This window comes from Typopeltis vanoorti, chromosome 21, assembly GCF_054136105.1.
Source record: "Typopeltis vanoorti isolate ZY-2024b chromosome 21, IOZ_Tvanoo_1.0, whole genome shotgun sequence".
In the NCBI taxonomy this organism is placed as follows: Eukaryota; Metazoa; Arthropoda; class Arachnida; order Uropygi; family Thelyphonidae; genus Typopeltis; species Typopeltis vanoorti.
The window spans coordinates 19,392,966-19,405,419 of record NC_143569.1 but is presented as its reverse complement, the minus strand read 5'-3'; the positions used below and the strand labels follow the sequence as shown (position 1 = coordinate 19,405,419).

Sequence of the window (12,454 nt, the reverse complement as noted above, 5' to 3'; positions counted from 1 at the left end):
CAGAGCAGGAGGAGGGTTGATAGTGGAATAATGATGTACAAGAAACAGTGACGGCTAAAAGGAAGGCAAAGCACAAGTGGGATGAGTCAAGAGTGGAAGAGGATAGAGAGGAATACAGAGAGAAAAAGCGAGAAGCCAAGAGAGTTGTTGCATAGGCGAAGGCCATGGCATATCAAGACCTTTATGATCAATTAGAAAGAAAGGAAGGACAGAGAAAGATTTATCGATTGGCAAAATGTAGAAATAAGGCTTCAAAGGACATCGTACATGCGAGGCAGATCAAAGACGTTGAAGGAAGAATATTATGGAGGGATGTGGACATAAGAAACAGATGGAGAATATACTTTGAGGGACTTTTGAATGAGGAAAATGCAAAGACTCACAGAGAAGATGGGCAGCCTTCTGAAGGGGGGATGGTGCAGAACATTAGTAGAGTGGAAGTGAAGGAGGCCATGAAGAGACTGAAGAATGGAAAATCGGTGGGCCAAGACAGGATTCCAGTGGAGGCATGGAAGGCTCTGGGGGAAGAGGGAATTGACCTGCTGTGAGACCTGTTCATGAAAGTTTGCCAACAGGAAAATATACCCGAGGAATGGAGGAAAAGTACTCTTGTCCCCATCTACAAGGGTAAAGGGGATGCACAAGACTGTAAGAATTACAGAGAAATAAAGTTGATGTCACACACAATAAAAATCCTAAAAAGGGTTCTTGATGGAAGACTGAGGAAGGAGGTGGAGATTGCAAAGGAGAAATTTGACTTCATGCTTGGTCGATCAGCCACAGATGCTATCTTTGGGGTACGACAGATGATGGAAAAGTTTCAAGAGAAGCAACGGAGCTACATGTGGTATTTATTGATCTGGAGAAAGCATATGATAGAGTGCCAAGGCAAGAAGTCTGGAGGTGTCTGAAGGAGGAGAAGAAGGTACCGGAGAAATATGTCAGGTTGGTGCAGGAGATGTACAGAAATGTGAAGACAAGTGTTCGAACCTGCCTGGGAGTGACAGAAAGTTTTCTAGTGACAGTTGGCTTGCATCAAGGGTTTGCATCGAGTCCGTTCCTGTTTAATATTGTGATGGAGGTGGTGACGGAGGAAGTGAGAGAAGACGCTCCTTGGACTATGTCGTATGCAGATGACATCATGCTGTGTGCAGAATCAAGAGAAGAAGTGGCAGCCAAACTGGAAAGTTGGAGGAAAGTACTGGAAGAGAGAGGTATGAGACTGAGCAGAAGTAAGACAGAGTATATGTGTTGCAAAGTGGACAGACAGCAGCCAGGAGACAGATCTAGAGCTGGAAGGAAATGTCATCAGGAAGGTTAGGGACTTTAGATACTTAGGTTCAACAGTGGAAGAGGATGGAGAGGTTGAGAAGGAAGTGGGATGCAGGATACAAGCAGGATGGAGGAACTGGAGAGAGATGGCTGGAGTGCTATGTGATAAGAGGGTGCCAATCAATCTAAAAGGCAAAATTTACAGGACAGTAGTGAGACCAACTATGACGTATGCTTTGAAAACTGTGGCCCTGAGGAAAAATAACATCAGCAGGATGGGGATAGCAGAGATGAGAATGCCTAGGTGGATGTGCGGTGTGAGCAGAAAGGATCATCTGAGAAATGACTATGTAAGGAGAACGGTGAAAGTTACAAACTTGGGAGCAAAGATACAGGAGGCAAGGTTGAGATGGTTTGGTCATGTGATGAGGAGGGAGGAAGAGTATGTGGGAAGAAAGGTCATACAGATGAATATGCAGGGGAAGAGGAAGCACAGACGGCCAAAGAAGAGATGGAGAGAGATGGTAGAGGAGGACTTGAGGATGAAAAACTTGGATGTGGCTATAGCCCAAGACAGGAAGTTGGGGAGGAGACTCACCACAAACAGCGACTCCTAGGTGGATGTGCGGTGTGAGCAGAAAGGATCATCTGAGAAATGACTGTGTAAGGAGAACGGTGAAAGTTACAAACTTGGGAGCAAAGATACAGGAGGCAAGGTTGAGATGGTTTGGTCATGTGATGAGGAGGGAGGAAGAGTATGTGGGAAGAAAGGTCATACAGATGAATATGCAGGGGAAGAGGAAGCACAGACGGCCAAAGAAGAGATGGAGAGAGATGGTAGAGGAGGACTTGAGGATGAAAAACTTGGATGTGGCTATAGCCCAAGACAGGAAGTTGTGGAGGAGACTCACCACAAACAGCGACTCTACTTAAGTGGGAAAAGCTGCAGAAGAAGTATCTCAAAAGAGAAAGGTCACCAGTGGTGTGCTGCAGGGGGGTCAGTTTTGGAGCCATTGTTGTTCGATTTGTATGTTAATGATATTGGGTTGGGTTTATCGATTGATATCCAGCTGTTTGCAGATGATGCAAAACTGGGGAGAGCAATGCACAGTCAGGCTGATGTTAATGCATTACAAGAGGGCTTGAGTAGATTGCATGAATGGGCAGGTAAGTGGACCTGTCAGTTCAATGTTGCCAAGTGTAAGGTTTTGAGATTTAGTAAACAATGATGGGATGCAAAGTATACACTTGGTGGGGAAACTTTAACAGAAGTAGAGGAGATGAGAGAGAGATCTAGGAGTGATAGTGGACAAGGACCTGAAATTCACGGGCCACATTGCACAAGTTGTGAAGACATTACATCGAATAATGGCAATGATGCGGAGAACTCTGAAATAGAGAAGTTATGATGCCATTGTATAACGCCTTGATCAGGCCTCATATGGATTATTGTGCACAGATTTGGTCACCAGTTTTTCATGGTGTTGAGGATATGTTGGAAAGGGTACAGAGAAGATTCACAAAATAGTAGTCAGTGGTCTTTGGAATGTGGAGTAAGAGGACAGATTGAGAGAATGCAAGTTGCAGAGCCTTGTGAATAGGAGGAAGGGGGGGGGAGGATAAGATTTAGGCATATAAGCTGGTCAGGGGTTGTTATCAGGTAGACATGGAAGAGATTTTTCATAGAATGGGAGAGGGGAGTAGAACAAGAGGCCATTGCTGGAAACTGTATAAGGAGGGTATGATCACGGGAGTGAGAAGCAGGTTCTTTGCATAGAGTTGGTGAGTGGAATGCATTGCCTGAGTGTGTTGTTGATGTGCACACATTAAATCAGTTTAAGACTCAGTTGGATGAGCACTGTATGCAATAGTGAGTACCTCCCACAATGAGTCTCTGACTCCATGGAGGTCAAATGTTAATAATAATAATAATGGAAATGAAAATAATGATTGTAACAGTGTATTCCCCAAATGCTAAAGTCATCTGGAATTTTTTCTCTCCCTAGAAAAAAAAATTTACTTTGTTCTTTTTTAATTTTTATTATTATTTATTTTTTCTCCTTTATAATTTTTGAACTTTGTGTTGAAACAGATATTTCTTTGACTATCTGGCAGTGAATGATGACAAAATGGTAGTATGAACGATATCTGCACATTGTGCAGCTCAAAAATCAAATGTAATTAATGGCAGAGACTTTTCAAGAATAGTTCACTGTCATAAGTGTAACATGTATATATGATAGAATGTGTTTGTGGAGAAACTGAACAAGAGATGAGAGAAAGTATGGAGATCTTAAAAATAGCATATTCGGTTAGACTACGATTTATTGGTAAATGCAAAATTGACTGATAGAACTAAAGAGAGCGAGCACAACTGATAAAGCAAAGTGACTGTATGAATCACAGCAAGACTGTCGAAGTGGAGGAAAGTACAGCTGATGAAACGAAAGTGAGTGACACTGTGAAGCAAAATGAAAGAAGGAATGAGGAAAGTAAAGAAATGAATGACAAACTGATAGATAGTGTAATTGCCAGGATGCAAGACTTCAAATATTGGTTGATCAGAATTAGAAGTTTGGCAGATAAAAATGAAAGAGCACAAAAGGTAAGGATGAAGGAAGAGAAAAAAGGATGACAAATAACTTGAGAATAGTGATATATGGAGGTTCTATTATTAGAGGTGTGGTAAATGAGAGATTCCATAAGGTTCCAGGATGTAGAATTTGCAGGATAGTTGATGCATTGGATATAAGAAGTAGACAAGCAAGCAAGTTAGTTAGTTGTAGTTGTTGGAACAAATGACTTGGTTAACATAAAGAGAATGTAAAATGGATATCAGGAGGCTGTTGAAGAGAGTGATAAATAACAGTGTGGTTGAAAAGGTAGTCAGTGTGTTGCCAAAATATGATAGTGACAAGCTGAGATTGAGAGGAGGGATAGTGAATAGTATGTTGGCAGAGTTCTGTGAGGAGAGGAGTGCAGGTTAAAATGTGAGATGCCTACTCCTCACTCCTCTGTTCACACCCTCCTTATACAGTTTCCAGCAATGGCCTCTTCTTCTACTTCCCTTCCCTCTCCCATTTTATGAAAAATCTCTTCCATGTCGACCCGATAACCTCTGACTAGCTTATATGTCTCCATCATAACCCCCCCCCCTTTCTCCTATTGATGAGACTCTGCAACTTACATTCTCTCAATCTGTCCTCATACTCCACATTCCAAAGACCACTTTTGTGAATCTTCTCTGGACCCTTTCCAGCATATCCTCGTCACCATGAAAAACAAGTGACTAACTCTGTGCACAATAATCCATACGAGGCCTTATACAATAGTATCATGACCTCTCTATTACTGCATGTGGATTATTGCGCATAGAATTGGTTATCTGGTTTTCATGATGATGAGGATGTGATAGAGAAGATTCGCAAAGGTGTTAATTGGTCTTTGGAATATGAAGCTAGATTGAGGAAGTGTAATTTGCAAAGCCTCTTGAATATGGTTGAGACATATGTCTCAACCATATCTCCTCTCATTCTCCTATTCAAGAGGCTTTGCAAATTACATTTCCTCAATCTAGCTTCATATTCCAAAGACTAATTATCACCTTTGCAAATCTTCTCCGGACTTCTCTATCGCATCCTCATCATCATGAAAACCAGATAACCAATTCTATGCGCAATATTAGGAGTTGTTACCAGGTTAGCAAAGAAGAAATTTTTCATAGAACAGGAGAAGGGGTGGGTAGAACAAGAGGCCATCTCTGGAAACTATATGAGGAGGGTATGAGCATTGTAGTGAGGATCATGGTCTTTGCATGGAGCGTGGTTGGTGACTGAAATGCATTGCCCGAGTGTGTTGTGAAAGTAAACACATTGAATGACTTTAATGCACAGTTGCACAAGAATTGTGTGTCATAGAATATAGCTCCTGAATTGAATCTTAGACTCCATAGAGGTCTGATATTAATAATAATAAGAAGAACCAAATTGACATTTTTCTGAAGAGCTGTAAACAGAAGTACACATACTGTAAAATCTGAAATGACTACACAGCTCTCAGCTCTTTAATGCTGTGATAAGGAACACGCTAACAAATAGATATAAGGAAGTGGCTACATAATAACTCTACACAAATATAAACACATTGTTTCCATTGTGATGAAGACACTCTGAAGAGGGCCATAGATGAGTGACTAAAGAATATAAGGCTAAGGCAATATAAGGCAACTCTGATATACTGGTGTCCTAAAGCTAAAGATGGATGGCATTTTTACCTGTATATGAAAAAATTTCATGACTACAGCCAAATGTGGACATAAATTTATTGCCAGCATAGTAATAAATTATATTGCACAAAAAATGTGTGATAAATTTTGTACAAATTAAATTGCAATAGTTACACATTTCTGAAGAACAACATTAAGAAATTAATGTACAGTGCTTACACGGAAAACTATGCAGAGAGATATTTCAGTATGGAATATGTCCACCCCAAACTGTGATGCAGCTCTCACAATGTTGTACCATGCCTAAAACAAAGTAATTCAGGAGTTGTTGAAGCAAACTGGCCCATTCCTCCCTCAGAGCAAGGTTAGAGGGGAATATCAAGCAACAATGCATTCCCTATTGCATTCCAAATGTATTCTGTGCGGTTGAGATCTGGGGAATATGCTGGCCACTCAACTCAATTAATATCCTTGGTCTCCAGAAGTATCTCCGCTGCTTGTGTACAATGTGGTGTGGCATTGTCATCCATAATTAAAAAATTCTTTGCCTACAGCACTACAGAAAAATCAAATATGACATTGAAGAACTTTGTTGCAATAACATTCACCAGTCATGGTCCCTTTTTTCAGCAGTGTCCTTTAAGCATAATGCTTAATGGACACTGCTGAATGTTGAAATCCCACACCATGACTGCAGCACCACCATATCTATCCCTATCAAAAACATTCTCATGATTGTAAGCAGTACCACTTTCATGCCAGATCAAGTGTTGTCTAGATGTGAACGAAAAACTAAAATTACTTTCATCTGTAAAGAGTACATTAGTCCATTAATGTTGTGCTCAATTTTTATTGACACAGCACCACAGAAAATGTGCTCTATGATGAGCTGTAGATAAAGGGATGCAGACTACAGGTCTTTGGGCATACAGGCCTACTTGTCACAAATGTCTTTCCACAATCTGTGTGTTGAGGCCTAAGTGCTGTGAAGAATTCATGTTGGAGGTTTAATGGAATATTATCAGCACTGAGAAAGGATTAAAACTAATTTTAATGCTTCAAATCTTTCATCTCAGTCACAGAGACATCTTCAGGGATTACAAAAAACTTTTTGTAACAACCCACACACATACAATACAACAGTGAGTGAAACTAAAGTCCTATCTAGGTGGTGTGCCATCTATGGCCTAGGATGTAAAGAGAGATCTCTGATAATTAATGTTCCCCAAATTTTGGGAAATTTTATGCAACTGTATGTGTTTATATTAGGTTGATTCCTGAGTGCAGATGCAGATTCAAAGAACAGCCTTTCTTTTTTGAATTTACTATGGTGGAGCATGATGGTTTTTTTTCAGGAGATCCTGTGGGTTGTATCCAAAACATGGTCTGCAAGGCCAGATTGACCACAATCGTGATTGCAGATGTATATATGGAGCGGTTGAACTTGGCGTAGCAGTTTCGATTTGCAAAGGTTATTAAACTTTTTGATGTGCTTATTTTTTATTTTTTGGAATATACATCTGCAATCACGATTATGGTCAATCTGGCCTTGCAGACCATGTTTTGGATACAACCCATAGGATCTCCTGGAAAAAAAAACCCATCCTCCACCATAGTAAATTCAAAAAGGAAAGACTGTCTTTCTACTCTTAATCATCAGTTATATAAATGTTCTTTGAATCTGCACACAGGCATCAACCTAATTTAAACAAATACGGTTGCATAAAACTTCCCAAAATTTGGGAAACATTAATTATCAGAGATCCCTCTTTACATCCTAGGCCACCTGCAAATGCCCATAGAGGGCACACCACCTAGATAGGACTCTAGTTTCACTCATTGTTGTATTGTATTTGTGTGTGTTGTTACAAAAGGTTTTTTGTAATCCCTGAAGATGTCTCTGTGACTGAGATGAAATATTGGAAGCATTAAAATTAGTTTTAATCCGTTCTCAGTGCTGATAATATTCCATTAAACCTCCAACATGAATGTCTTCCCACAGTTTGTCGATATATCTGTGTACTTGTGCTTGAATGAAGTTGAGTTGCAAGCTGACCTGATATGGTGCATCAATTATATTCTTCAGTACAGCAAGGGCAACTTCTTAACAAACATCTAGAACACATTCCATTGATTTGAAATGCTGCCCATAGCCTTGAAACAACAAGATGTGAGATTTTAAACTCTCTAGCAATATCAGTAATTCTGCAGCCGTCTTCATATTTTCCAACAATTCTTCCCTGCATGAAATCATCTTGATTTTGTCTTTGAGACATTGCAAAGCATCCAAGTTTGCAATTTTATTCATTCATGAAAACAGCTTCCTTCAAACACAATTTTATTAGAGCAACCTTTTGTCTTTTATCCTGTTGAGTGCTACCACATAATCCCTTTGCATGCCATTCAAAAATTTGAATTTCTACTCAAAATCTACTTTCTACTGTCTTTCTACTCCTAATCATCAATTATACAAATTGCCACGAGCTGATTTGCGGTCAGAAATAGTGTTCATCCTTGATTTTGGACACCAGTGTACATTGATTATGGGAAGATCAGAAAATGTGGTGATAGGATTTGATGACATATTACCATGTGTCCTAAGGAAATGTTGCAGGGAATTGGAAAAACCCTTCCACCTCCATATGAGGTAGACTAACTCACCTTTGAATGAAAAAGAAAACCTTCATACATTCTGGACTGGATTCAAAAAACATTGTTTCTAATCAAAGAGTATAATTATGTAGAACTATGAGGTGGGTGATTGATTATGGGAAGCTCCATAATCAATCAAATGACGAAGGTGGTGAGAGAGCATGATAATTGGTTAGGACACATCTGATGTAAACAACACACAACAGTACCATGGCATAGATGAATACACAGGATTGAAATGGACAAATGATTTAAGTAAGAGCAATGTGAATAAAAAAAAAAGGCTGTTATGTAGGAAATATAAGTATTGGGAACAGATGCACAAGGAATATAAAATGCATGCTAAAAAAGTTAAAAGCATAGTAAAGGAAGAGAAATTGCAATATGAAAGGCAGCAGGGAAATCAGAATAAAACAATCAAGAGATTTGTTCTGCTCTGTGGTAAGTAACAGAAAGAATAATTATGGAGAGCTGACACTCATGAGTGGTAATAACAGAATAATAAAAGAATGCAAAGAAAGCATAGGAAATGGGTATAAATTATTACTGTTAATATCACATCTCCACATAGTCTAAAGACTAGCTGAGGTCCCTACTATAACATGTAGCTCACTGAACCATGCATTAAATGCATCACCATTTCCACACTCACCACTATTTCAAGCAATGCATTTCACTTACCCCCACTCTTCAAGTAAAGAGTATGCTCCTCATTCCTTTGGTTTTACCCTTGTATCCCTCTTTTCTATGAAAAAATGTTTCCATATTAAACTGGTAACAATTGTCTTACCAACTTATAAGTCTCAGTCATATCTCTTTTCTGTTTCTATTCATGGGGTCTGCAAATGGCATTCCCCAATATATCTGCATATCCCACATTCTGCAAACCACCTTTGTCAATCAACTCTGGACTCTTTTTGAACACACACACAATTTACAGACTAAAATGCTGTTGTTGTTGATGGTGGATGGCATTGATGTAAATTTGTTGGTGGAGAAGTAAGTAGAAGGGGAGACGATAAGATGTGTGTAGTGGAGTAGAGTGCCCTCCTATAGTCCATGGACTCCTTGAAGGTGTCACGTAACAATAATAAAAAGAATATATTCTCAATCTGAAAATCAAGTGATCAAACCTGTACACAATAATCCATGAGGCCTGATCCAGGCCTCATACAATGGAACCATAACTTTTTTATTTCCCAAGGCCCTCTCTGCATAATTGCCATAATCCAATGTCATGGCTTCAACAACTTCACAATTTGACTCCTAAACATCAGGTCTCTGTCCACCACCATGTCCAGAACTCTCATCTCCTTCAAAATTTCCCCATTAACTGTATACTTTCCATCATATCCTAGCCTACCAAATATTTGAAACACTGATCTGGTAGCTTCCACTCACCTGCCTACACATACAGTCTACTCAGATCCACACATTCAGATGTAAAGCCCAGCTACTAAACTCCTCATTCTTCTCTGCAACTTTACATAATCTGCATATCTGAAGTTAATCTTATCCCTATATTATTAATATAAGTTAAACAATAATGAGCCCAAAACAAACCCCTGCAAAACATCTCTAGTGACTTTCCTCTTTCAGGATACAATCCCCATACACAACTTGCTGGTACCTATCTGAAGCCAATCACCTATCCAGCTCACTATTCTAACCGAATTTCAGTTTCGTTAAAACTTGTCATTTGGAAATTTATAAAACGTCCTTTGCAGGTATACTACTGTATATAGCTCAGGAAACAGTTGCAGGTGTGGTATGGAATGAGGAGTTAGCTGGAAAAGAGATCAATGCAGCTTGGGGAATTTTCAAGAACTGTCTAGTAGAAGCAATGTCTAAATGTATTCTAAGGGTCAGAAGGTTAAATAAGGAAGGCGTGAAATGAATTAATAAAGAGATTAAGCATGCTATACAGAGAAAAAGGGCATTATGGAGGCAGCATAAAGAAGTGGTAGTAACCAATTCCATGAGGATTACAGACCAGGCAAGACAGACAACTTGGTTCATAAGGATAGCAAAAGTGAGGTATGAGCAGCACTTAGCTAATGAAGCCAAAAAGAATCCTAAGGAGTTCTTTCGATATAACCAGCAAAAGAATGATTATTGAAGGATGGCATTGATTGGAGAAAATGGTATAAAAACAGCTGTTACAGAAGGTGTGGTGGAGATACTTAATGAACTGTTCATAAAGGGCTTTCAATCTTGTCAATGTGACTTATGGAGAGATTGAGAGCAGTTGATGATGGGGAGGAGAGACTGACTATAAGTGAGCAAGGGTGTATGGGGAGTTGAGAAAACTAGATGTTAATAAGGCTGTGGGACATGACAATATCACCATGTATTCTAAAGGAATGTGCCAGGTAGTTGACATCTGCTTTGACATTTTTTTTAATATGAGTCTTGCACTGGGTCAAGTTTCTAAGCAGTGAAAGGAGGGCAAGATTGTGCTGCTTCGTAAGGGAGATGATAGAACTCAAACATCAAATTATAGGTCTATCTGTGTGTCAGGTGTTGTGGTTAAGTTGTTGAAGCTTGTGAGAACTAGGATCCAGAATTGGATTGACAACAATGGTATTAACTTTGATGGACAGTATGGATTTTCTAAAGGGAAGCCATGTTTTAGTAATCTACTTACTTATTACAATAAGGTGACTGCTTCCTTGGACAGAGGAGAGGGATACACATACTCAGATTTTGCAAAGGTTTTTGATAGATTACCACATAATAAGTTGATAGTCAAACTAGAGAGGATGGGAGTGGATATTAGATTAATGCATTGGATCAGAGACTGGCTATCAGATAGGTATCAGCAAGTTGTGTATGGGGGAACAATATCCCAGAAAAGGAACATCACTAGTGGTGTGCCTCAGGTATCTGTTTTAGAGACATTACTGTTTAGCTTGCTCACATATAGTCAGTCTCTCTCCCCCATCATCAACTGCTCTCAATCTCTCCATAAATAAGAGATCTTGTGGTGATAGTGGATAAGAATCTGAAATTTAGGGGACACATTGCCAAAATTGTGAATACAACGCAAAGACTTCTGGGAATTATGCGGAGGACACTGACTTGTAGAAGTAGGGGGATTCTTGTTCCATTGTATTAAGGCTATGATTAAGCCACACATGGACTACTGTGCCCAGATTTGGTCATCTGGTTTTCAAAAGGATGAAAGATGTTTGAAAGGATCTAGAGGTAACTAAGGTAGTTTCTGATCTCTGGAATGTCGAATATGAGGAAAGATTGAGAAGATGCAACAAGTTAGTAAGGGGTTGTTATAGGATCAATGTTGGAGAGGTTCTACAGAAAATGGTGGGAGATCAGGGGAAAACCAGATGTCATCCCTGGAAACTGTATAAAGAGGATGTGAGCACGGGAGTGAGAAGCAGGTTTTTTTCATGCAGTTCTGAATGAATGGAATGCCTTACCCGAGAGTATGGCATCTGCAGAGAATTTGAGTGTGTTTAAAGTGCAGTATGATGAGCTATGTGTATGATAAAAGGACCTCCTAGATGAGTCTTTGACTCCATGGGGTCTTAGATGATAATAATAATATGCATCTCTCTTGTCCAATGCACCTGCTACCTTGTTGAAACAGATAAGTAACTTGGTAAAATAATCTCCCATGCTAACCAGTACAGAGAACACTGCTATTATGAACCCAATTCTGTATACCGACTCTCACTTGCCTCTCCAACACCTTAATAACAACTCCAGGACACACACAGATTGACTTATAATCTGAAGACTGTCTTATCACCACCTTTGAGAGGTGAACAATTTTATTCTCATTCCTCCTTTGAGACTTTCCCTACTGTAAGGGTCTTGGTTAAACAGGCACAATAGCAAACAAATTAATCCGAACAAGCTGAACTTATGGTTTTGGTTTGGTATTTCAGAACACAATTATTTTGGTTAGGGTTTCGATTTACTATTTTCAGTTTTGGTTTCAGTTCACTATTTTGGTTGAATGCTGTGAGTTTTAACTGTCTGTGCGATGTTTATTAATAGTACTGTGCATTTTTAATGATGTAAAGATGTCAACATTCATAGATATAAAATAAAATGGATACATTTCCAAGAAAGTGTTCAAAAATATGTACTATTTCTCAACACACATTTATAACAAAGATAAATTGCCAATGAATGTGGTGTTGGTTTGGGTACTGTTAATGCAATTTTAAAGCGGTTTAGGGAGACGGATACCTGTTCTCTTAATAGAAAAGGAAAACATGGGAGAAAAAGGAAAACTATACTTACTCAAGATTGTTTACTAGTTAGGAAAAGCAAAAT

General features: G+C 39.2%; 1 protein-coding gene across 1 annotated transcript in view; it reads right to left on the bottom strand.

Moving 5' to 3' along the window:
- The window catches only part of LOC150094662 (NPC intracellular cholesterol transporter 1-like), a 559,930-nt gene extending 551,742 nt beyond the window's left edge, over positions 1-8,188 (bottom strand). Inside the window, exon 1 of the mRNA XM_090411614.1 lies at positions 8,159-8,188. Within this exon, the coding sequence (XP_090267740.1) occupies positions 8,159-8,188 (30 nt within the window). The remainder of the gene's footprint in view (positions 1-8,158) is intronic.
- Between the last annotated feature and the right edge of the window lie 4,266 nt (positions 8,189-12,454).